Source organism: Puntigrus tetrazona, chromosome 6 (assembly GCF_018831695.1).
Source record: "Puntigrus tetrazona isolate hp1 chromosome 6, ASM1883169v1, whole genome shotgun sequence".
Lineage (NCBI taxonomy): Eukaryota > Metazoa > Chordata > Actinopteri > Cypriniformes > Cyprinidae > Puntigrus > Puntigrus tetrazona.
Genome location: NC_056704.1, coordinates 7,312,524 through 7,339,561, shown reverse-complemented (window position 1 = coordinate 7,339,561; position 27,038 = coordinate 7,312,524). Strand labels below are relative to the sequence as shown.

Here is a 27,038-nt window from a genome sequence, read left to right as displayed (position 1 = left end):
ACTTGCTATCAGGACGGACCTTTATGCAAAAATGGAAATGCTCGCGTGAATTTGTGACATTTAAAAGATATGACCATAAACCTAGAATTTTGAGCTGAACGCGCAATCTGCCAAAGCGCCTGACAGGGCAAGCCATTACATTAAAGTTTATTCTCATGGTTTGAGCAGTTTGTTCACGTAATTCTCCCTTCAGCATCCCATTCTGTTTCCTTCACTATTATAGATTGATTTTGTCCATATCAATGCGTTACTCAATGCTGGAATTTGACATGTCCAGGCTGAAATCAGACGTGCACTGTGGGCAGACCCGACTAATCGATAATGAGAATCGTTGTCGATTATTTTCATTATCGATAATAATCGATTTTAGTCATTAGTTGTTGCAACCCTACTTGCTACCGGGTCTCATGGCATGAACGCATCTTGATGCACTTATTAGCGAGACACACGAAATACGTACAAAGTACATATCACTGCAGTTTCCAAAAAAACATGAGGCAGTAAAACTCTGACACCTTTTAAATTTAGTTACACATATTAAAGACGACGATCGGACAAACTCAACGGAAACAAACTGGACCTAAATACACAAAGGAAATGACTAAATTAATGAGACACACCTGAAGACAATGATACAATTAACTGAAACGAAAAGTAGGGCACACAGAGCACGTGGACAAGAAAACAGCAACACAGAGTCCAAAGATGTGACATGGATACTTGAAAACTGCTGTTTTTGAGCTTTAGCATCACACATATCCAGCTTCATATCCATGGGTTTCTCCGGTAGCTCAGGGAGCATCGGGTTGAATCCTGTGTAGCTACGATTCGACAAACTGTAAAAAAAAACTTCCTGCGTAAAAGGAAATTGAATGGCACTGATGCATCAACAAATGCTTTTTTATATCAGTTTTCACTATCAGGTAGGTTTATAGTTAGATTTGGTGCAGGGCATATTTTCATCAAGATGCAGCAACAGTCCAAAGATATTTCAATTCTGGACCGCCTATATCAACGTAATAAAAACATGCCAGGGTTCACGCCAACATTACCATCAATCAAAAACTAATTCAGTGCATGCTCGATGTCAGTAGAAAATGAAGACACTTCCACTACACCCAAATACGAGACACTGTTGTCACTACAGACACGGGTCTGAGGGTGGAAATATGATCAGTGGTAGTGGCTTGGCCGTAAAAAATCCAAACCGTTTCATAATTGAGACTGTTTAGGTTTTTTAGTGATTAAAAAAGAGTGAATGGATTTTTATCATTGTAGGGTGATTGTTTTCACTCACTGCTAAGACACATTTATATGCAAACCCCATGTGTGAACCCCAAGTGAATTTTGTACCCAATGTCCCCTTTAAGAAGTATACTTTTTCAGTGCGCTCAAATAAAATAGGTACACACTACACATTATTGGTTTTCAGACCTTAATGGATAGAGTTTGAACCAATTCCTTAAAAATCCTAACTTGCTGGGTTGTACAGTATAATAGTACATTTTAATCTGCTTTTGTTTTAAAATAAAAACAATTGTAAACCTTTCATCTTTTTTTTTTTTTTGGCTTCTTTCAAACGTCTAGGTGACTGTGTGGTGACCACCGGCCCCTGCATTCCTTAACTGCTCCTGTGAGATCCTAACTAATTCAACCAGTCCTAAATCCTCACCATGGAGCCCAACAAAGTTCAGTCTGAAGGAGGTCTCAATGTCACTCTGACTATCAGACTCCTCATGCACGGCAAGGTGAAAGAACATGGTTCTCATGTAAACCTTTCACATACATAATTTACTGCACTACGGAAATCATTTCACCAGTCAAACAACAGATTGTGGACATAGTACTATATTTTATAAAGAACCAATCACAGAAAACATTTTAAATGATAAAATCTGTGATCTGTGTTATGCACCCATGTGTTAGCTAGATTGTGCAATAATAAATGAATTGTACGTTTGTTACTACAATAAACACATTATCATTTTTATATTGCAGGAGGTTGGCAGCATTATAGGCAAGGTAAAAAAAAACCCACATTCAGACGTGCTTGTTTGTAAATGTCTCTTTTTTTTTAATTGTACAATCATTAACATATGCATTTAATCAAAACTGTATTTATTGTGTACAGAAAGGGGAAACTGTGAAAAGATGCGAGGATGTAAGTAACATTACAAGTCATATAAGTTGCTGATGATAAGTGTACCATGTTTATTAACAAACAATGCAATCTGTTTCTACAGAGTAATGCACGCATAAATATTTCAGAGGGGAATTGCCCAGAACGAATAGTTACCATCACAGGACCCACAGATGCCATATTCAAGGCCTTCGCCATGATCGCATACAAGTTTGAGGAAGTATGAGACCTTTTTCTAATTAAAAATATTAGTAAAACCCCAAAAGAAATCATTTGAAATTGTAACGGTAATAATAATTCATGTTTTGGTCCTACATAGGATATCATTAACTCTATGAGCAATAGCCAGGCTACTAGTAAGCCTCCAGTGACTTTGCGCTTGGTGGTGCCGGCCAGTCAATGTGGCTCTCTAATTGGGAAAGGAGGCTCCAAGATCAAGGAGATGAGGGAGGTCTGTTCAATCTTAGAATTTCTTTATGATCCACATATTTCATAAAGTGCAGTAATTATTTAATGCACAATTATTTAAAAGCAATTAGTCATTGCTACTCAACGACAACAGCAAAACGCTTTTACATGGATTAAACGAAAAGTAAGGGTTTCGATCCCGGCTGAATGTGTGGTGATCGTTCTCCAGTCTACAGGGGCTCAAGTGCAAGTGGCTGGAGACATGTTGCCTAATTCTACTGAACGGGCAGTCACTATCTCAGGTGCTCCAGAGGCCATTATCCAGTGTGTGAAGCAGATCTGTGTGGTCATGTTGGAGGTAAGGAATAGAGAAATGCCAATTGCTTTAAGGTACAGTTCACTAGGACCATAACCACCATAGACACTGAGGGGGCACCGAGTCCCAACTAATATTTAGAAATGACCAAATGTCCCCAAATATTTGAAATTGTTACTCTGCCCTCCTTTACACAGTACTCTTGTTAGCCATTCAAATCAAAGAAGTTGGGGTTGCTCAATTATGCCCATTTCAAGACAGGTACAGATAGAGATGATAGGCCTATGTGCGTGTGTTAATCATCCAGCTGAATTTAGTTACTTCAAAAACACATAGTTTTTATTGAAATTGATACCTTCCAAATGTCAAGACATGGTTACGGCCTTGTGGGCGACTCTCAAGCTACAACAAAAGGCTAATATAATGAACGGATAGAAATCCCGATATCCATGTAGAAAACACTATATCCACATTCAGATCAAATCCAAACACTGATCAGCGCATGCATACACAGGATGTATATATCAAATACTGCAACATAAACCTCAAGCATCAACTAATGTCAAACCTCACTGACCGTCTCGTTTTGGTAACCAAAACAGCATCTACTGCATGCATTACCTTCTGTTCTGTTATAGTTTTCCTTGCTTTTTCTTCATTTTCATCTTTTCTATCTTTATTTGAACTTCACTTTGCCAGTCCCCACCCAAAGGTGCCACAATTCCATACAGGCCAAAGCCCGCCACGGCACCAGTCATCTTCTCTGGGGCCAGGTAAGAGCAGACACTCTGACAGCACCAGCCACAGCCAACCTCAGCCTGTTACTGCAGCATCAGCCTCTGCCTGTGAGTATGGTCAATATGCACATTAGGTACAGACATACAGTACAGTACATGCAAACATACAGTAGCACTATTATATAAAAGTAGACTGGTTGGAGGTGAGCAATTTAGTCAGATAATTTCTCACCTTAAGTGCTATGATATGTAATATCTCTTGAAGTGATAAATGTAAAACTTAATGAATTACAATTAAAAAAAATGCTGTTATATTTTAAATGCAATTCATTTAATACCAAACAAATCTGTAAAATGTACAGTAAATGGCAGCTGTTGTTTAGCGACATTTTAGGTTTTAACTTAAATTTACATTTGCATGCTGTAATTTCACTATTAACTACTATAACTACCATAAAATGCAGTCCAGTTTTTCACCTTATATCCACCATTTTCCTGAGTAACCGATCAGCCACGAAGGATTCAGACTTCTGTTTGCGTGCTTCCGTGTTCCAGTCCGGAAGGTTTTTACTGTAGCGTTTTAACAGTCTTTTACTGTTAATTTCAAGGTTATTTTTACAGTTTACAGAAAGACAAAAGCCAGTTGAATTTTCATCAACAGCAATTCAGTTCACGCACAAAGCCAAATGCTATTCAATCAGTTAGTGAAGTGTAATAAATTAATTTATTAACTGGATAAAACAGATGAAAGGAAATGCATTCCCACCCATAAGCGAATGCATTGTGCAGAATCATAAAATGTAATATACAAATAATATTGTGTGGACAAATGCATTTTGGAATCCAGACAGATAGTTGAAATAGACTGAGCAAACCAAAACGAAGCTGTTTTCACTTAATGGACATGCTGTTCCACTTGCAATATTTGATTATTATTAAACATAATTACAGCAATTCAATAAACTAATACATGCACATAATTATATGTGTATTGCCCTCTCTGTGTACATAAAAGAATCTGTCCGTCTCTCTTAGGCCTACACTATACAGGGACAATACGCCATCCCACACCCAGACGTGAGTACAAAGTACCGTCTAATCCTTTCTCCCTCTTTAGTGTAGCCTTCTTGTTAACCTTTGTTTTTTTTTCTTTTTCATGACTTGCTTTATTAAAAATTATACAACTGCTAAATAGATTTTTTTTTGTGTTTTTAATAAAAGACAGTTGTATATGAGATTTCTCACAGCTTCCCCTTGTTAGTGTCTAGATGAGTTTGTAAAGGTCCAAGCAGGATTCCTTTATTTAATCATAACTTTAGGTGTACTGACCCTCCTCCCTTCCCCAGCAGTTGACAAAGCTCCATCAGCTGGCTATGCAGCAAACCCCCTTTACCTCCCTCGGACAGACCACCCCCGCTTTCCCTGGTACGCACTCCAACCCTCCCGCTACACACCCTTCACTATATACCTGTAGGTCTTTCATTCACTTTTGTCTTTCACTTTTCTCCCCTGGATGGGTTGCATATTAATACCTAAAATATGCATTAGTTCCTAAGTGACACATTAGTAGCTACCTTTTAAAAAGATACCACCCAGCGGCAGCTTTTGTACCTGAGAGTGTATAGAAACATTCCTTAAATGAGCAGGTAAAGACATGATATCAGGAAACGTCCTACACCATGAATATATTTTATATGTACAGTTTTAAAATGGTTAATATTGTGAAAAACTAATTGCTCTATGCGTTTCTCAGTTCTTTGGCTGTGTTTCTGTTTCTAGGTGTGGATGCCAGTTCACAGGCCAGTACTCATGAACTCACCATTCCAAATGATGTGAGCAGCTTTCTTTGTCTTCAGTAATGCACTGGGCGGTTGTATTGAATTTAAAGGGTTACTCCACCCCAAAATGAAAATTTTGTCACTCTATGTTGTTCCAAACCCGTAAAAGCTTTAATTAAGCTTGCAACTGTCCCATTGACTCCCAAACAACTTGATCTGCCATCATTGATCGAAGCTTACTATTATGACGCTGTAAGAACACTTTTGTAGAAAAAAACTTTTTTAAAGATTCAGCACCAAGTGAAGCTTTTTACGGGTTTGGAACAACATGGTAATTAATGACAAAATGTTCATTTCGGGGTGGATTAAGCGTTTATGGAGAGAGCTATTGATTTTCCAGACTGACTTCTATCTGTCTGTATGTTTCAGCTAATAGGCTGCATAATCGGACGCCAAGGCACCAAAATTAATGAAATCCGTCAAATGTCTGGAGCTCAAATCAAAATCGCTAATGCCATGGAGGGGTCATCAGACCGTCAGATCACCATTACGGAACACCTGCCAACATCAGCCTGGCACAGTACCTTATAAATGCCAGGTGGGATTCAAAGCAAGCTATAATATGTAACGGTGCATGTAAATACTATACAAATAATTTATTAGTGAAAAAATATTTTTTAAAGTTGAAGGTCAGTGGATAGAAACATCGGTTGTACTTGTAATAATACATTTCTATATTTAGCATAGACTGATAGTGTGCGTAATATTTTGGATTTAACAATGTTGTTGGCCTGTTTTTCCTATGTACCTATTTTTGAGTTTGTTTTGATTGAGTATTAGGGAAAAATATTAAATGTATACCAAAAACCTGACCTTTTTAAACAGAAGAGCCTTTAAAATAGTTTCTTGTGAACACTTGTGATTAGCTATGTTTCCATCACCCTGTTTTTATGTGCGCTTTTGAAGCATCGCACTAGAGTTCTGCCAAATTTCTGTGCTTATGTGCTATGAAATATTCCAATGAACTTAAAATCACAACTTTGGATGGAAACCCGGCTATTGACTCCGAGCGTGGTGCACGCTAACACAATGCTACTTTCTGCAGGTTCAGAGATGTGGCAGCCATGTGGACTGACCCTTCAACCATGACAACCTCCTGAAGTCGTAGATATGCTCTGTTCATCTAAGACATTTTTAAATTGCTTTTTGGGCCTCATCTGGGAAACGATGCAGATTGCTGAACTACATGTAGTGTAATAAAGCCAGTTCAACGTATTAATTCCATAGATTAACAGAAAAACAAAACAAAGCTTCACCCAACGGGGGCTTCTCTGTAAACTGTATTTATTGTCTGCACCGAAGGTCTCTGCAGTAAAAAGCATTCTAGTAAGCAACCTGTATTTAGGCAATTTTGGAATTGTGTCTGTGTACAAAAATATGATGCATTGTCTTATTAATTAGATATAGTTTTAGCGAAGAAAATTAGCATGCTGAATGTCTAGCAGTTGTCATTGCTCTTATTTATTTAAATGCTTTCTCGATATTTTACAGTACTTTAAAAATGTATTCAAGTTATCATACATGTAACGTGAGCAATAAATTGTAATAAAATATGCTTCTTTTAAGTTCAGTAAATGGTAAAACAGGCGGTTCAGAAAAAGAGAATCCTGTTTAATAATGGTGGCACTTGTATAGATTTATTGCCGGTTTATGATTTGTAACAAAATATATATTTCATACGGCGCATGATATCCGTTTTCTTTCTTCAGGTCCTGAAGCAATTGTCTTTGCACGATTGCAAACCAGGTGACCTCGTCCTGTGTGATTTAATGATTTTTCAGCCTTTCAAAAAAGACCTGATTGTTTAACTTGGCTAAACATTATTGATGTTGACCGTGCTTCAAGTAATTGTAATGGTTTTATAAAGCAATGTGCTTTGTTTACATCTCTGTTTAATGCTGTGTTGTGCACTGCAATAATGTAAATATCTGAAGGTGTCAGACATAAGTAGTCTAGACAAAAGTAAGATTAACCAATTCAACAGTGGACCACAGAAGAACTGACACTTTCTGGCAATGCAACTGTGATGATACAGGAAGGAAGCAAGTAGTAGATGTTGATTTGAATGTAATGATGTGACTTTTTAACACGTCATTTGCTGTTTAGCTTGTCAAATGTACACCCAGATCCAGATGGATGAACAGCCTACAGTATAAAACACACGCCGAGCTCTTTAGGTTTTCTTTTCAAACTTGTCTCAGTAGCTAGCGATCACATTGTGAGTTGGATTCACAAGTTGTATATCTGCCGTGTATGCTCCGTGTTGACAGTTCTCTGTTCAGAATGTTTATTATTTATATCAAAGAAATGGGCTTTGATGAGTTAAAAACGTAATGTATGATTATTTCTCGTATGAATTTTGGTGTTCGCTTATATTCAAGATTTTATGTGATGATTTATGTGACATAAAATGTCATTTTACTGCATTGCAATTCTTAGTAGGAATCCAGTGAGTTCACGTAAGTCAATATGTATCTGTTTATGTCATTTCTAGTGGCTCCATTGACATATGGGCTTCTGTATATTCATACCCTTTAATAACAGGGTATGAATCTACAAGCATTGCAATTTTGAATGTCTTAACACTGTTGGCAGTCTACAGCACGGTATCTCATATAACAGGTTATAACACCAAAATGAGTGACACTGTACTTTTATTAAACTAATGTGCTTATTTTATTTAAAACCAGAAACGCATGTGATTACAGTCTAATATTTCCCACCAAGAAACACTGGTTTCTGTGTTTGCTGCTGAATGACTCATGGTTTGACTTACAGAATGCTTTCATTTTCATATTATTTTTATTGTCAATAAAGTCGCTTGATCTCACATGCTGTTCATATTCCTTGAAAGTAGTTTTTTTCACTTAAAGGAGATTAGAATAGCTTATTCACTCAAACTCTGTGCTTTACAAGAGGGCTCGTACTGCAGAAATGAAACGATTCTGAAATACAGACATTTGCCATTATCAGGATTACCTTGACTAATGTATAGTGTACAGTAAACCATGTTAATTGTGCCAGTATTCTCAATTTAAATGATAAATTCTTATCGTATAATTAGTTGCTGTGTGCAGCATGTGACAAGGATGCGTTGTCCATCTTAGAACAGAATGAAAGGAAAGCTGTTTGTCAGGTTATATCAGTAAGGGTAGCCCATTTGGTGGGATTTTAATGTGTGATTTCACAGAGCATTCAGAAGATAACTGGAGCATGCGTCTGTGACAGCTGGGAGAAGAGGAGCACTCAGTGCTAAACACTGCCACCCTGTGTTGCCTACCAATGATTATAAAGAAGAAAATCAGTGTAAAGAACTCGAAATCTTTTATCACGTATATAATATTATAATATAATTAAGACACGCCAGCTGAAGTGTTAATGTTCCTTTTGTCGATGTACTGGTAAAGCGATTAAAGATAATGTTCAGCTAAATAAATGCACTCATGGGGACAGGTCCGCACATTTCTGTCCAAAAATATCCTTTATTGTCTTTGTGGGCAGTGGTCGAATTCTACAATTGCAACATTTGTCCAATTTTTAAAGGGTTTTATTTCATATAAAAATGGCTTATTTAAAAAAAAGGAATTCTGGGCATTTTTTGCTGGTTTAGGTCTGTCGTGGATAAATAAATGGTAATAAAACTGTGAGTATGCGATATTAGTAGTTTTGGGTCGTATTTCGGGAGAATGACTGCGCTCCTCTGAAAGCACGGCTGAATCATCGGATCACTCGATTCTTTCAACATCAGATTAATGCAAGGAACAGAACGCTTTGTTGTTTCTGCACGTTAGTGCTAGCGCACTTGTGCTGATATTCAGAAATTGTTTTTGCAATGAATATAAAACAAAAACCCATACATGATTTTACATACACTTACCCATACATCATTATTTTTTTCTTTTGCAAAGTTGAGTAATGTCAGCAGCCACACTGCACAATATGTCGGGGTGAAAGTATTTAAATTCTAATTAAAATTAAATCATACCTTCTGTCTTTTTAAAGATTTAATTAACTCCTGCTTGTGGGGATATTTCATACAGACATTCTCCAAAATATTTTCTATGTGTATTTTGCAAACCATTTCCTAATATGTTTGCCCGCCAGAAAATGTTTTCCTCTTATTCGTCTTTACTTTGTCTTGTAGTACAAAAGTCGTACTCATAAACATGTATTTATATCTATGGTCTATATCTATATCTATAAGTCATGTGCTAATGCCGAGTCTCTCTCTCTCTATCTCTTTATCTGGTCTGTTATAAACCCAATTGCACCACCTATTGTTAATGTTTGTATTAGCATGTGGATATATTAGCTCGGCACGCTGCTTTCTTGCAATTGCAGAGATATATAATAATCCAATTACGCTTCAAACAAAGCAAAGAAAATTAAAGTTTAATTAACCTTGATTTACAGGTTTTCGAGTTGCACGCCTTGAACAGCCAATGAAAACAACTAATATAGACACCCGTCGTGACTGACCAATAGGATTGAGGCAAAAAAGATTTGCCATTAAAGTGATTGGCTGAAGTCATCTGAACCATGTGCGGCGTACGTCAGTACGCTTCACCAGCGCTGCACGATGGGTGGAATTAAGGAGCTAACGATTCTTATTTTATCTTTCCTGTACGTGACATTTGTGAATGGTACTGATGATATTTTGGTAGGCTGCGGGGGCTTTGTTAAGTCAGATGTGGAAATTAACTACTCTGTCATTGAGGTAAGAAGACTTCAGAGTTCTGGTTTAAAAATGATTAGCTGGCTAGCTAGCGCATGACGTTCCGGAACTGAACCGATGCTCCGATATATATATCATCTGCTGTCCTAAACAGTTACGCTTATAGGTTGTAGATCGCATAATCTGGTGATCCGTCCGTCGTGAATGTAGCAGGTTGCATGACAGCTTCCTAACCAACTGTCAAGCATTGTCAGCAAAACACACGATTTGACCAAGCATGCTTAATATTGTTAATTAGCATTGCCTCGCTCAAAGTGTTCACTGGAACTTTTAAATAAATGGCATACAGTTAGACGGGCAGTCCATTTAGTTCGTGGTATTTTTACGCATTTCCTTTGTCTTTTTATAAGGTCAGTTTAAAGTGTGTTAATGATGACCAACGTGTAGTATGTGTTTGTTCTTCTTTACAGATCAAACTTTACACTAAACAGGGCTCTCTGAAATATCAGACTGACTGTGCACCAATCAATGGTTACTTCATGATCCCTCTCTATGACAAGGTACTGTAATTCAGGAATGAATGGGCTGTCACACATCCAAGGTCATTTTACAATGTTTAGTGCAATTTGTGTCTTTCTAGGAAGACCTTTCACCACACATTAAGGTAGCTTTACTTATGGTAGGGCTACAGTGTGTATATGTGTGTATATATATATATATTTATTAAGCAATGATATAATAATGCATTCAAAATGAATGTTTTCTATTGTGGGCAAAGAGCCAAGTAAAAATTATTTTCTGAATGAAGTATAATCTTACATTATTGCTAATCAAACAGTACAGAACACACTTCCATACCTTCCACTTCCTTTTCCGTATGACTTATTTATAATTGTTTCAAATTATTCTTAAATGTAGCCATTACCGCATATACAAAGGCTAGAGTGATTGCAACCAAAAGCATTTTGATAATCCTTTCTTTAATAAATGAATTAATCTGATAAAGGCATGGTTTTATGTTCTATACGTAACTGACAAAACACATTTATCCAGTCTATCCAAGGGCTGCAAACAGTGCACTAATTAAATACTATAAAAACATGTGAAATACAATGTTTGTATTTTTATCTACACAAACTTTTATTGATTTCTCTATTAAAAGAAAGTGTAATACAAATCACAACCCTTAGTTCGATGTATTATGACATTTTATATATTGTACAACCCTAATCTGCGAATTTTGTAGATTTCCTGGGGAGTTTAAACTAATCATGTATTGGCATATTACTTGCAAATTGCTGCAAGCTTTATCTGATGGTGTAAATTGGGGCAAAATTCATCTTTGACATGTCTGTCTATTTTTAACTGGAACCAGAGTTAAGTGGACTGGGACAGCCTATCAGGCTCTTGCGATGCAGTGTTTCATCCTTACACCAGCAGCTTCACCTTAATCAGAGAGGCGCTTTCCAGGCTCAGTCACTTTGAAGAGTGTCACAATGTCTGATATATACAGACGTGGACAAAATTGTTGGTACCCTTTGGTCAATGAAAGAAAAACTCACAATGGTCACAGAAATAACTTTAATCTGACAAAAGTAATAATAAATAAAATTCTATAAATGTTAACCAATGAAAGTCAGACATTGTTTTTCAACCATGCTTCAACAGAATTATTAAAAAAATAAACTCATGAAACAGACCTGACAAAAATGATGGTACCCTAACTTAATATTTTGTTGCGCAACCTTTTGAGGCAATCACTGCAATCAAACGCTTCCTGTAACTGTCAATGAGACTTCTGCACCTCTCAGCAGGTATTTTGGCCCACTCTCATGAGCAAACTGCTCCAGTTGTGTCCGGTTTGAAGGGTGCCTTTTCCAGACTGCATGTTTCAGCTCCTTCCAAAGATGCTCAATAGGATTGAGGTCAGGGCTCATAGAAGGCCACTTTACAATAGTCCAATTTTTTCCTCTTAGCCATTCTTGGGTGTTTTTAGCGGTGTGTTTTGGGTCATTGTCCTGTTGCAAGACCCATGACCTGCACTGAGACCAAGCTTTCTGACACTGGCTAGTACATTTCTCTCTAGAATTCCTTGATAGTCTTGAGATTTCATTGTACCCTGCACAGATTCAAGACACCCTGTGCCAGACGCAGCAAAGCAGCCCCAGAACATAACAGAGCCTCCTCCATGTTTCACAGTAGGGACAGTGTTCTTTTCTTGATATGCTTCATTTTTTCGTCTGTGAACATACAGCTGATGTGCCTTGGCAAAACTTCGATTTTGTCTCATCTGTCCACAGGACATTCTCCCAGAAGCTTTGTGGCTTGTCAACATGTAGTTTGGCATATTCCAGTCTTGCTTTTTATGATTCGCTTTCAACAATGGTGTCCTCCTTGGTCGCCTCCCATGTAGTCCACTTTGGCTCAAACAACGACGGATGGTGCGATCTGACACTGATGTTCCTTGAGCATGAAGTTCACCTTGAATCTCTTTAGAAGTCTTTCTAGGCTCTTTTTGTTACCATTCGGATTATCCGCTCTCTTAGATTTGTCATCAATTTTCCTCCCGCGCCACGCCCAGGAGGTTGGCTACAGTCCCATGGATCTTAAACTTCTGAATAATATGTGCAACTGTAGTCACAGGAACATCTAGTTGCTTGGAGATGGTCTTATAGCCTTTACCTTTAACATGCTTGTCTATAATTTTCTTTCTGATCTCTTGAGACAACTCTTTCCTTTGCTTCCTCTGGTCCATGTCGAGTGTGGTACACACCATATCACCAAACAACACAGTGATTACCTGGAGCCATATATATAGGCCCAATGGCTGATTACAAGGTTGTAGACACCTGTGATGCTAATTAGTGGACACACCTTTGAATTAACATGTCCCTTTGGTCACATTATTTTCAGTGTTTTCTAGGGGTACCATCATTTTTGTCCATGCCTGTTTCGTGAGTTTATTTTTTTAAATAATTCTGTTGAAGCATGGTTGAAAAACAATGTCTGACTTTCATTGGTTAACATTTATAGAATTTTTATTTATTATTACTTTTGTCAGATAACAGTTATTTCTGTGACCATTGTGACTTTTTCTTTCATTGACCGAAGGGTACCAACAATTTTGTCCACGTGCCTGTATATAAAATGAAAATTTAAATATAAAATATGAAATTAGCGAGTCCTGCTTTTCGCAATATTTGATCTGGTGGGTTTTGTATTTGTTTGTGTTAATACGGATTACAATCTTTTACAGGGTGATTTTGTTATAAAGATAGAACCACCATCAGGATGGAGCTTTTGTAAGGAATGATTTCACATATCAAGTGGTGGTTATATTATACGATAAAATCGTGAATAATTCAATTTCAGTGTTCTTGTATACTGTAATCTGCTCTTGATCAGTCCAGGGTTCACTGAGGTGGACTCACTTTTCACGCCATGTATTGTGTTATAATTTGTCTGAATGCAGAGCCAACAACTGTGGACCTGCATGTGGATGGAATTACAGACATCTGCACTAAAGAACAAGATATCAACTTTGTTTTTACCGGTTTTCGGTCCTCGGAACTGTAAGTTGAACATTTACCCACTTTGTAATACAGATCTTTTGTAAGGTTAAAAACAAAACTAATTTCTTTTTCGCTTTAGATATTAAGTAAAGGGCATTTGTTGGGACCTGCAGGGGTTGAAGTAAGTTTGAGAAAAGCAGGAGAAGCTGATGTCCTTCAAAGTGTCCTCACACAAGCTGGAGGCCAGTGAGTAGATATCGCCTAGTGGGCAAACTAGAATTCGTGGCATGCAAAATTTCTTCGACATCTTTATTGGTCACGCCAAATTCTCAGGTTCTTAAAGGATCCCCGGTGTTATGTCTCTTACTGAAATATGTAATAGAAACCCTTTACTGCAACACAACTTGAAATAAACAGTTCAGAAAATAAAATTCTGAGAAGATACCATACCAACGATTGTGTCGCTTTTGGTTGTAAAACCCCAGACTCTCTCTTTAACGATTATTTCAAAGTAATATTAATTCTCCATTAATACCACACCGTGAAATGCACCCTTGTTTATGTTGCTTGTTCGCAGGTATACTTTCCTCAAGGTGCTTCCGGGAAGTTATGACATCACCGCCACTCACGCCTCATGGACCCTTGAGCAGGTGTATATAGTACAAACAAAACATATTTCTCAGTGACGAATGTGTCAACACTCAAGAAGAAGGATTTTCATGCCACTACACTTTTGCTAGTTCACATATAAAAATCATCTCATTTAAATGTAAATGTAAACTTGGTTCACTTATTTTAATTCCCTCACAGAGCTCAACTGCTGTGGTTGTGTCAAACGAAAAACGCCCCCCGCAGCTCCTCTTGTGGTAAAGGGTTACGATGTCTCTGGAGAGGTGCAGAGTGACAGTGAACCCATGAAAGGAGTCGGCTTCCTCCTTTACTCTGCCAGCGTAACACAGGAGGTAAAAGGTTTTATTAGATCCATAGCCCGACCACAAACACGTGATCCGCACAAAATAGCTTTGGATGAATGCCATTTGTGTAATTTGATGATATTTATAAATGTGCACAGATTCGTCATCTGTTATCCAGTAGACTTTAAACAAATGCATTATTTATTTAGGATATCAGTGGCTGCAGTGTGGCCCCTGTGGATGGAGCTGTAGTCATAGTGACCGCGCTTGTGTTTTTGTGCAGTTCCCAGTCTCGTGAGGATGGTACTTTCTCATTCCCTGCCTTCCCAGTGGCGAATATACAGTGGTAAGGATGTACTGTCACCAACCTTTATATTATTTGTTCACGTGTACTAACATTATATATAGAATTGACAAAGAAATAATACATGGTTTCTTATTGTGAGAAGAGCATGCTTATTGTTGGTTCAAATTATAGCTTTCTTTTGCACTTTGGACATTTTAAATAAATTTCTGAAATAGTTAATTTAATTAAAATGATTCATTCATGCTTTTATTTTCTCTCCTTGATTGAAACTATTGAAATCTGGCTTATATATTGATAAACCACACATGATGCAAAAATTCAACCGAATACTTCAGGTGGAGAAAAGGAGGTGTCATTATATCAGTTTTATATCATTTTCATGGTTTGGCCTTTCAGTTAAGAATTGATTTTTAAAGTTCTTAAAGAGTTTTAAAGGATCCAAGGACTTGGCGAGATATAAGTTTTGACTGCCTATTAAAATATGTTCCAAATTAATAAGACCTTCTAATGCTGCTGTTTTGGCAAGCTGCAGTATAATCCATACAGTCAGGTGCAGCTTTTAGGCCCCATCAAATCCAATATGGAGTTATGGTTATATTAGTTCTTGTCTTGCATGCAAATTTCTACTGATTATTGCAATTAACTGTCCATTTTTGTTGGCGATATACATATTTTGTTGACAAATCTGATATGGCTGTACAACTTTCTGATATGCCTGTATTTCATTACTTTCTGGTTCTACTTTAATTTATATCTACGCTTCATTTATCTCTTTATGAGTCTTTTTTAGCTTGTCTCTTCTTGAATTGTAGGTCCCATATTACAGAGGGGAGAGAATCACATTCGATGTTGCTCCTTCTCGCATGGATTTCAAAGTAGAACACAGCAGTTTAACGTTGGAGGTGAGCTTCTCAATTTCTGACCTGTCCTCACAGATTTGGAGACATGACCCAACACCTTAATTGACAATTTGGGTTGGACCGTATTCATTTTGGGAATTTTAAACGGCTGGTCTCGCCAGCAGCCTAAACTATTCTCTTTATTGTCTCTCAGCCAATATTTCGTGTCATGGGATTCTCTGTGATGGGCAGAGTTCTGAATAGCCCCAATGGAGAAGGTGTCGCAGATGCTGTAGTAACACTTAACAACCAAATTACAGGTAAGTGATGATACACTTGAATTTAACATCATTAGGCATGTACAAATTACTCCACAATTCATGCTTAATTAATAAGTTTATGCTAAATTAACACATTTTGCCTCCTCCTTGATCTTTTTCACAGTGGAAACTAAAGACGATGGTTCTGCTCAGATTGGAAAATATGACCACAGGCACTTATACTATTAACACGCACAAGGAGCTGATGTTCTTGAGCCAGTCACTGTGAAGATTGCTCCCAGCACCCCTCAGCTGCCAGACATCATCACTGCAGGGTGAGTATGTAGCCAAGAATTCTCCCCAGAAAGCTGTTTTTAGAAGATAATCGAAGGCTTGAGGTGTCTGTCGCCTAGCTTCAGACGTCCGATTTTGAAATCTCTGCTCCACTGCCGCTTTCAGGTTTAGCGCAGTGTGGTCACATCTCAGTCACCTGCCTTCCTGAAACCGTTAAACAGCTTGGGCACTACAGAGTTAGTCTCGACTCAGAGACAGGATCAGGGCTTTTTCCGTACTGTTGAAAGTGACAGCCACGGAGTGTTCTGCTTTCTGTTAAACCAGGAGACTACAGCGTGCTCAGGTAATGAGAATTAATGCTGTTATTTAACTGGTTAGTGATTTGCACATTCATTTAGATGTTTTGTTTTATACAGGTGACCCTCCTGAAAGTGATGTGAAGGCTGGACTTGCTCTTCAGCCGCACTTCTCGATATCTCACTTGTGGATCGTCCCTATTACTGACCTTGTCTTCACTCAGTTCATAGCATCTGTTTCTGGCTCTGTGTCCTGTCTTGGTAAGCGTTTTTTTTTCTTCATGTCCGCTGTCAAATTCAATTGTGTGCTTTCTGCCTTTGCCTCACTGGGATCGAATTGTCCCATCAGTGGCATGTGGAGATCTGACAGTCACCCTTCAGCCTGTGAGCAGACAAGGAGACAGGCAAAACCTCCAGTTGTCTGGCAGCAGTGAAACTCTCAGCTTCACTTTCAATAACGTGTTACCCGGAAAGTACAAAGGTAAGCACACTTTACACGCTTTTGATTTTAATGAGCAATAGAGATGGTTATCATAATGGTATTAAATAGATATACTATCAGGCAAAAGTTTTTAGTCAGTAAGATTTTTTAAAAAGCATCCAGCAAAAAAATAAAAATTAAGTACCACAACCGCTTTTCAACTGTGCTAACAGTCAGAGATGTTGTTTGAGCACAAAATCAATTTCTGAAGGATTGTGTTGCACTAAATACTGAAAAACATATAAAACATTGGCAAAACATATCATCAGCAAACCTTTGAACGGTAGTAAAAAAATTGCCAGCATTTGGTTTTGGTCTTATATTAACAAAATATAAAAATAATTTTATTTGAATTTTGTAGTACAATGTTTTCTGTATTTATAACTTGAAAGATATCTGAACGATAAATTAATATAGGTTTTCGTCTTACTTTATTATAATTTGTTATACTTTTTGAAAGTTTATTGAATTGCTGTATTTCATAAACTAAACATACTGAGCTAAACTGTGCAGGATTTCAGCAGTGTAAAACTTAAATTCATGAGAAAAGGGTTTTTTTACCAAGAAAATTAACAAGCTCTGCACATCACAGTGTCTATCACCCAAGAGGAGTGGTGCTGGAAGCAGAAGTCAGTAGAGATCGATGTACTTGACTCAAATGCGAGAGGGAGTGGAGTTCAGACAAACTGGATACTTGCTTCGCTGCTCACTGTCCCATGCTATAACCCTGGTGAGGACCGAAACATTCAATACTTAAAGATGACTGATCGAATAGTTGCCATAATCAGCTGTTCCAAGTCTAAAATGGTAATGCTGATGGTGATGCTACTTTTCGATAATCTTAGGAATTTTTCTGAAGATGGCAGCTCACCAGAGAACGTTGGCATTTACAATCTGTCCAAAGGAGTCAATCGCTTTCTGCCTGTCCGCCGGGTGAGCTCAGCCTTTCCTATAGTTTGCAAGGTAATTACATCTGGCAAAGCTTAAAGATCTTAACATATTTCTTTTTAATCGAAGGTGTTTATAAAGTGACTCCACGCTCCTGTCACCAATTCGAACAAGATTACTACACCTACAACACGTATGTGGCTGGTGCACATTTTATTCCAATTAAAGTAGCCGCAACAGCTTTCTACCTTTACTGCTTCGCAGTATGTGCTTGCTGTGTTAATATTAAATGAAGTCTTATCCACTTTGTTGATTTTCAACTTTGTTCCACAGGTCTGCCCCAAGCATCTTAACCTCTAACTGCTGTGAGACACCACATGACAGGACTTATCACCACTGATAAGATGCTGGATGTCACTGTCACCATCAAGTGAGTGAGGCAAAGCACTGGCATTATGTGTCTCTCAAAATGTTAAATATATCTTGTTTGTTTTGAGTCCTGGCTGTTGATTTCAATACACCTGGTGGTTTTGTTTCATTTGGGCAGATCTTCCATTGAGAGTGAGCCTGCTTTGGTTCTGGGGCCCCTGCGCTCAAATGAGGAGCAGCGATGGAGCAGCAGCTTCTGGAAATAGCTTCCCGTAAGAAGGAGAGGGAAGAAAGAGGAGACAGAACAGCCCCCTGTGGAAGAGAAACCGGATGAACTCCATGAGCCTTTCCACTATGAATTCTCATACTGGGCACGGTATGATTTTTGGAGAATGTTTGCTAGCGTTTTTGCTCTCGTGTTTGTGTTTGAACAAGATTTCACAATATTTGTTTCTAAGAACATATATAACGTTGTCTTCTCCTATCAGTTACAAATTTCATGGTCCTCGTTTTATATCTCTGTTGGTTATTTTAGGGCTGGGAGAAGATCACAGTCACACCTTCATCCAAAGAATTTCTGTTTTACCCTCCTGAAGTAGAGGCTACAATCACTGGAGGTTAGAGGCAATTATTTTATTTTTACTAATAGATGCATGTTCTGTCTAGGACCTCACGATAATTATGGAACAAATTACTAACAACTTCTGTTCACACAAAGTATGCAATAAATATTTGTCAAGCATCATACGGCAATCCATAGTAATATGTAAATATATGAATACTAGGTAGAATTAACTCTTGAAGTCTGAAACAATGCAAAGCCATAGACACTCCCAGGCAAAGTATCCACCTCATTTCTACAATAAGACCAGGTGCTGCCATTTGTAACTTGAATGCACCAGACGTCCGCTTATCTTTAACTATAATGACTTCTTGAAAGGAGTCGCTAGCATCAGTCAGAAAATGGGGTTTTCAGTTTTACTTCAGTTTATATTTGAAACTGATACACAATGATTGACCTTATTTAACAGAGAACTGCCCGGTCAGATGGTGGAGATCGCAGGCACGCAGCAGGACTGTTCCTCACGGGGAGTGTGTCACCTACACTGGAGGGTGTGGAAATCTCCATTAAGGAGAAAGGAGCCGCAAACTCCCTCTCATTACAGTCCTCACCGATGAAGCCGGAACCTACAGGTATCTCACTGAATCACAAACATACCGCGTTCATTTATTTAACACCTCTCTCATAACTGCGTATTTAATAATGCATATTAGCTTAAAAGCATGGTTTATAAATATGCAAACGTGAATGACTGTTGGCCTATTTGGAAATAAAGTGTAGTCATTAGCTGAAATCTTAAATCCACTAAAACATTCTAAACAAATAAATGAATGTATTGCTTTTTCCTTTGAAACCAGTGTGGACCCTACATAGTGACTCTCTGTATGACATCAGTGCCAGTAAAGAGGGCTTTGTCCTGACTGCAGTGGAGGGAAGCACAGGAGACTTCAAGGCGTTGCCCTCGCAGGAGTCACTTTTGAGGTCAGTGTTGCATTAATGGCTTCTCATCACCTTGAACTTTCACAAGTGTTTTCCTTTTATCAATCAAACGGTACATTTGGTTTGCATTTTGTCTCTTGCCCTCAGATAAAGGCAGCAGATGGATGTGTCCTCTCTCTGGGGTTCTGCTGTCTCTCAGTGGGGCCACTTCCGCTCAAACATGCTCACTCAAGACACTGGCCTTCTCACCTTCAACAACCTGGTACAGTCTTCTCAGCCCCCTTAGTCGCTATGGTCATCTTCTGATGAGTTAAACACATTCGTTCTTCTGTAATGATCCACCTTGTGCTGTTGCAAAACCTTTGACTTTGTTCTTTGCCCATACAACGTAAACTCTCATTTTAAATGTTTACCTGTTATAAAAACAGTGCATACGTATGAGTACAAGCAGAACGCATTGTTTTAAATGAAGTAGAAGTTGTCTCTCATTTCTCCATCTCTTATCGCAGAGTCCTGGCCAGTACTATTTCAAGCCCATGATGAAGGAGTTCCGCTGGAGCCTCAGCACAAATGATTACAGTAGAAGAAGGACAGGTCCTCCATATTCCCATCGCTGGCTTCAAAACAGCTTATAGGTCAGCAATGTTAATATAAGCACTGCCTGTTAAAATGCTTAGTTTTCCAGTTATATTATATGTATACAGTATGTACACCAAGTGCACAAATTGATCAAAAGAAATGAAATTTCATTTATTCCTATTTTTATGATAATAATAATAGGCCTAATAAAAAACTATGTAACAGCCTTAAATTAACTGGAAATGCCAAATGCTTAATTATTGCCTTACTTTTGACACTTTCTGAGCAGGCAGCACGCTTGTCATGTTGATTGGGTTGTCTTGTTTGGAGCACAATGACACTTGAGAACATTATATTTCAAACAACTGAAGCTCTTTTTCCTCAAATGTAATCGGCTTATTCCAATAATCGTCGATTGTGTAATGTATACCAAACCTCATACTAAATGGTTCAACACGAATACGCGTATCAGAACACCTCAAGCGCCACACAATCTTTCAGGAATCATTTATTTATTTCTTCTTCTTATTGACGGTCTCAGCTGCTATGGAACAGTGCAGTCATAGGAGGCGATGCGAGCAGGGGTCGCCAGGAGGCAGTGGGCAGGAAGAGTGTGGCATGTACAGTGAGGACACGGTCACTGATGAAGAGGGACGCTTTAGACTCAGAGGCTTCATGGGTAAGACTACTGGAGAAAGATGTTTAGAAAAGCCGTAAAGACTGATTAAAATTTCACAAGAACACACATTTTACGATTCTCAACAAAGCCTGTGTTTCTTCCATGTCAATGTCTGCCAGCCTGTAACTACAACATTCAGCTGAGAGGAGAAGGAAACGATCACATCGAGAGAGCTTACCGCCACACAAACCATTGACGTGAGTGTTTTCTCTTTTTTTTTTTTTTTTTTTTTTTTTTTTAACACATTTTGTTTAAAGTTTCCATTTAATGTTTTTATTTTTGCGCTGGTTTTAGGTGGGAAACACCGATATTGAAGGAGTAAACATAATCGCCTTCAGACAGATCAACCAGTTTGACCTGAGTGGAAATGTCATCACTTCTCCTGAGCATCTCCGACTCTCTGGGTAGGTGCTCTGATTTAAAACGCTTCACTCATTTGATTACGTGTGTTGAAGCCACCGCTTGTCCCTCCTCTCTAAAGGTGAAGCTCTACAAGAGTGACAACCTCACAATCCCTTCCAGAGCGTGTCTCTTGGCCAGTCCCTTGTTCTTCCACTTTTCCTGCCACGTGATGGAGAGGTACTCTTTGTTCCTCTAAACGACTCCCTATTTTTATGTTTAACTGTATTCCTATTTATTAATGCCCATACTTTGATTTAATCTGAAGAATGGGTTGGTTGAGGCATCTTCTTGTCTTTTTTTGAGCTATGTCTTGATGCTACACACGCCACTCTCTCGCTCCCAGTATGACTTCAAACTCCCACAAGTCCTGTCACGCCTTCTGCTTACCACAAACATGTAACACTAACCTTTAACCCCAAGGTAAATAAATCCTTTTTTTACATCCAGTGGTCAAAATCTGTGCTAATGGATCATCTCGTCCGCTGCGCATTTAAAAGTTGTGCAGAGTTTAAACTCTTCTCTAAAGTTACATACATTTGTATAGTACTTGGTACAATATAGATTGTAACGACACGCGCATGAATAAATAAATGAACAGCTGTAAGCATATCAGAAAACAGTGGTGATGCTATTCAGCTCAAATCAGTTCGGTGGTGATTCATTTCAACAGCGCCAGTGGTGCCGAGTTCATCAATTATTAAGCAAGTTCTATTCTGGCGCTTAAAGCAGCTCTACATGCACAAGCCAACAGTCATCATCCAGTTCAATTTAGTTTATTGTCGATAGTGAATATATTAGTTATTGTCTTTTAAATCCTTAGTTCTTAGATTCAATCCAGGATAACAATTTGTTTGTCTTTTCCAGAGGAAAATACCAGATCAGGATGTTGCCCAGGATCTTTCTATCGCCTCTACCGCCACATTACTTCTATTGCTTGCCGCCTATAATCACGAGCGGGTACCGATTTCTTTTCTTTCAGAATCAAGCATTGACTTTCTACCAAAGCCTAATGGCGCTGTGTAGATGACAATACAGTGTTGTTCCCAGGTGATCCCACTGCTTCTGCAGCTGGTCAGCCAGATCCAGGAGTTCGAGGACTTGCTCAGGCCGGCGGGGAAGGAATCTCAGTGGACAGAAGCCAAACGCCAATCAAAAAAGGCCAAAAACAAGACGTACATGAGATGAGGGCTGCCAGTTACTGCATTCAGATCTCACAAGCGTTACCCAGTGTCAGACACACATAAGACCATGGTCGGTCTGATCGGAAAAATTCTATCATAAAAACAGTGTATATTTTTGGACATATTTATTCTTGCTGAATCTCAGAAGACCTATTGCTTTTTTTTTTTTTTTTTTTTTTTTACTGTGGTGTCCTGGGCTGCACAGATCCTTATATTTTGGTAGTCCTTAGCATGTGAATATGTCTTGAGATTGTATTTATTAGTGCAAGCAAAATGATTAACGCTTTCTAAGAGAAGTTTCTGTTTACATTATCTATGTGTGTGTGTATTATGGATATTATGTATATACAAATACACATACATGCATTTATATATTTACATATGATATCATTTATATAAATGTATCGTGAACACATGTAGATACATGTATATGCTGCTTGTGAGTGTCTTTATATATACATAATAAATATCTACAGTACACAAATATATTATGTAAACAAAAACTTAAATTTTGGGAACAGTTAATCGCTTGAGCAGCACTAATATTTGGTGTTTGGGAGAGACTGCTCAGGAGGATGGTATTGATTTAAGAAACTCTCAAATGTGTGAGTTTTTTTGTTTGTTTTTAATTATCAGTAGTATGAAGAGTATTAACTCAAGTAATTGATTAGTAGCCTGAATGACTAGATTTTATTGAACCACCTCAATTAATATCAGTTCAGATTTTTGTTTTGTTTTTTATAAAACTACTAGAATTTGTAGATCTAAGTTGTAATTTGCAAAACTTAAGCACTCCTACATTTTAAAATATAGAGATTAATCAAACATTTGACCCACTAAATTCATTTTATATGATTTTGTTACTCCTGAAATGCTACAAAAACAACTAAAACCTTAAAAAAATGTTTCAAGTGTTTCTAGTTCCTTAAAGGTAAAATGACTTGCTGCTACCATTTGATGGGTTCAGTACATATTCATTCCATCATGCGCTCATATATGATCATCATTTGATAAAATCTGTGGTTAGAGGAAAAACAAATAATAAAGTGTTTTGGAAATTATTCTATTGTGTTATGGACATTTGTTGTTTAGATAAAGTCATCTCATGTATCTGAGATTTAAGAACATTTGAAATATTTTAAATGTATTTTTGTAATGTCATACTAGATTAAATATTATACATCATTTATACAGACAATACTTGTAATATAAATTCATAAAAATAACAGTAAAAAGAAAATGCATGTAAATTATGCTATATAATAGTAAAAGTTATATATGATCTATTTTGGTTTTCTTAGGAAATAGGATAGATCAAAGTATCTCCAACTAATCAGCCTGAAATGTTGACGGAAATCAGGGATTACAGGGAAAAATAGCCATTCCCATCTGGCCGGTGATGTGTATATGGGAAAACCGTTTATGTTTATGTTTACAACATGAACACAAAGTTTTATTCTTGTCTGATGTATTATTAAATAGGGATTATGTGTTATTGGTTAACTTCTTCTGAACTGCAGTTTATGAAACATGTATAGGCTATGTGTATTATACTTGTGTATAAAAACTTTATATATATATATATATATATATATATATATATATATATATATATATATATATATATATATATATATATATATATATACACACACATGTCATACACACAATGAAAGGCTCATGTTTCTTTAGGTTACACCTTATTTTAAGGGATCCTTGTTACAGTGTAATTATACATGTTAGTTCTGAGTAATAGTAACATTAGTATCATATGGTCACGGTGTGGCATAGGGTTACTTGCATATAATAATGCAGTAAAGGTTTTTGTTGTTGTTATAAAAGTACACGTAACGTGAATAAGAACGCTTTGAAAATAAAGCGTTACCTTCATTTTACCTTTATATTTATCGCAGTATGAATACAAATAACTGTGCATTTACAATTCACTTGTGCTTTTATTGGCACTTTTGTTCTGCATGAATAATAGCCTGTATCCTTATGGTAATTAATTGCTATAGTTATTATTACTACTACTACTACTACTACTACAGTTATTGTTATTATTTCTGAACTTTAGTTTGGTGTTCTACAGCACTGTTATCAAAAAGAAAGAAACTGGGAACTTCTTACATGGTTCCTGTCGTCTTATATTTGATTTATGTATTATTACTATGGCAGCGCTCGTAGTAGCGGAGATTTTGAGGGCTGAATCGCCACCGCTTCGGGTACTAATGATGCAGTATGAACGGTTACGCTGAAATGTTTCCGAATCTTTAAGACCCGGAGGTGGTCCGTCGCTCCATCTCATTGATTACGTATTTGAATCCGTCTCTTGAAGCCGGTGGTCAGCGCGTCTTAATTGACAAGTGCGTCCGATCTCTCCTTCCCGCTCCACGGGAATTGGTGTCGACACAAGTCAACACCTGCAGCCATTTTACGCTCCGATGTAAAACATCAGTGATGCCGTGAATCAAATCCGTCTCTGAGCAGCCCGCCTGCACCCTTGAATCCAGCAGGTCAAAAATGGTGAAAGAAAGAGCCTGGATGACGGCGACCAGGAAAACTGCCGGGGATCCGTTTCCGATCAGACCTTCCTATGGAGACAGACCAGGTCAGTGATTTTAGTCGTGGCATAACAGGTGTTTCTGCGAGTGATTAGTCGGTTTCCCTCGTAGATGGCTCCGCAAACGGCGTGCCTCTCGGTATTCGTATGCGTCCCCTCGTACCGGTCTCTGAGTGTGGATTTCTGTCGCGCTGGTGTCTCGTGCGTCATCTTTTCACACACCGCCGCACCTTCTGTGTTTGACCATGAAACCCTGAACAAATTCGCGGGATATTGCACCGGAGATGTTTCCCCTTCGGAGAGCAAATCGTGCTGTCGGGTCCTCAGCCGGAGCTCGCCGCGGTTCAGTTTGGGTTGAAAAACCGGGTGTCCTTGCCAGCTCGAGTGCGGCTTTATTATTTCATACAGTTTATGATGCAGAAACTAAATGAAAATGTGTCTTTTACAGCGCGTTTTGCGGCCGAAGTTAGGAAGCAGTACAGAAGCCTCCTGTGTGGTGAGTGTGTTAATAATCAGAAGCGAACACCTTCACCTGTGAATGATCTTTCCTCCATCTCACAGGCTAGAAGCCTAAATACACATATGCTAGCTAGTGTTAACTGATTTAAGCTTAATACACCGTCCTATTCAAATACCGCACAAATAGCTCAGTCATTCTTGAGAAGCGGGACTAAACGAGAGTGCATAAAAAAATAAAACCTTGTATTACTTGTATACATGAAACTACATTTGTGTTTGCTGAGCTGCTAAAACGCCCCACTTTTTTAACGTTTCAAAACGCTCGTATAAGCAGAGGATTGCACTTTCACACATGACCTACAATGCCGCAGGAAATATAATGTATCATAATGAAATATTATATAAATATTTAGCCGACGGAGTGAAAAGATCCGACCGTGTTGAAGAACACCTGAATTTGTAGTCGTTATAAGTGTTAAATACACTGAATCGAACAATTACTGTACTAAAACAAATAGCAGTGAGAATATAAAGAGTCAGATTTAAATATTCTGATACGTCATTGGAACACTAAATCTTGTGGTGTCACTGCTTAAGAAACAACCATGCTTTGATATAAGATGAGTATTAAGTGTTAATAAAACCAACATTTTCATAATTTTATCCATTTTGTAGAGTATACAAGAAGCATTATAGATTTCCTATAAAGTAATTAGTTTGAAAGAAACATAATAGGGTGTTAAATACAATCCGTTATCATTCCTGTAACATTTACAATTGAGAAAAAAAAAAAAAAAAAAAAAAAAAAAAATATATATATATATATATATATATATATATATATATATATATATATATATATATATATATATAATATTTTTTTACTAATAACCGTTTCATTGCTGGACATATTTTGTGCTAATATTCAGGCAAACAAAAAAAAAGAAAAAGCCACACACACACACACACACACACACACACACATATATATATATATATATATATATATATATATATATATATATATATATATATATATATAAAATCAACTAATTTACATTTGTAGGCCTAATACTGTAAGCCTCTATAGACATAAATACAAAAATGGCATAATGGTAGTACATCATGTGTGACGACATACATTACATAGGACATGAAGCAATGTCTTTGTAGCTGGTAAGAAAAGAGCTAAGAAAAACAATTTTTACTGTAAATTTATATACCTTTTTAATTTCAAAATTAAATTTATAGTATTTTTGTGAAGTTATATTACTTTAAAAATGTTGTTACATTTATTCCAATTTTCTACATAATGAGGAGCATTACACCATTCCTCAATTACCAGATTTTACTTGAGTACTCTTACAGCAGTTTACTGTTAAAATACATAATACAGTGTT

At 37.5% G+C, this 27,038-nt stretch overlaps 3 protein-coding genes across 3 annotated transcripts in view; all 3 read left to right on the top strand.

The window, feature by feature from the left end:
• The first annotated feature begins 1,673 nt into the window (after positions 1-1,673).
• Positions 1,674-6,539, top strand: LOC122347322 (poly(rC)-binding protein 3). Its single transcript, XM_043242505.1, is given in 14 exon segments — positions 1,674-1,748; positions 1,999-2,022; positions 2,132-2,161; positions 2,244-2,360; positions 2,460-2,591; positions 2,778-2,906; positions 3,564-3,630; positions 3,633-3,709; positions 4,637-4,678; positions 4,948-5,026; positions 5,381-5,433; positions 5,809-5,926; positions 5,929-5,977; positions 6,485-6,539. Coding segments are annotated over 14 exon segments (1,047 nt in total).
• A 3,457-nt stretch (positions 6,540-9,996) lies between these two features.
• On the top strand, positions 9,997-22,615 carry nomo (nodal modulator). The gene is given in 54 exon segments (XM_043241290.1): positions 9,997-10,156; positions 10,585-10,674; positions 13,371-13,416; positions 13,587-13,670; positions 13,673-13,686; positions 13,766-13,872; positions 14,204-14,276; positions 14,437-14,461; positions 14,464-14,588; positions 14,750-14,852; positions 14,855-14,886; positions 15,660-15,749; positions 15,901-16,006; positions 16,131-16,153; positions 16,155-16,215; positions 16,218-16,289; positions 16,412-16,487; positions 16,489-16,550; positions 16,553-16,583; positions 16,619-16,797; positions 16,886-17,017; positions 17,610-17,680; positions 17,682-17,748; positions 17,865-17,939; positions 18,023-18,098; positions 18,239-18,260; positions 18,262-18,335; positions 18,453-18,514; positions 18,517-18,574; positions 18,576-18,655; positions 18,814-18,891; positions 19,308-19,339; positions 19,342-19,425; positions 19,428-19,470; positions 19,691-19,789; positions 19,792-19,821; positions 19,929-19,973; positions 19,976-20,037; positions 20,285-20,334; positions 20,336-20,410; positions 20,896-20,915; positions 20,918-20,959; positions 20,962-21,028; positions 21,145-21,217; positions 21,219-21,230; positions 21,328-21,421; positions 21,424-21,437; positions 21,515-21,612; positions 21,739-21,800; positions 21,803-21,855; positions 22,300-22,392; positions 22,483-22,516; positions 22,519-22,583; positions 22,586-22,615. Coding segments are annotated over 54 exon segments (3,609 nt in total). The 5' UTR covers positions 9,997-10,018.
• Positions 22,616-24,787: 2,172 nt separating this feature from the next.
• Positions 24,788-27,038, top strand: part of LOC122346787 (protein unc-80 homolog) — a 39,935-nt gene continuing 37,684 nt past the window's right edge. Inside the window, 3 exon segments of the mRNA XM_043241644.1 lie at positions 24,788-24,841; positions 25,133-25,231; positions 25,628-25,675. Coding sequence (XP_043097579.1) covers positions 24,788-24,841; positions 25,133-25,231; positions 25,628-25,675 — 201 coding nt within the window.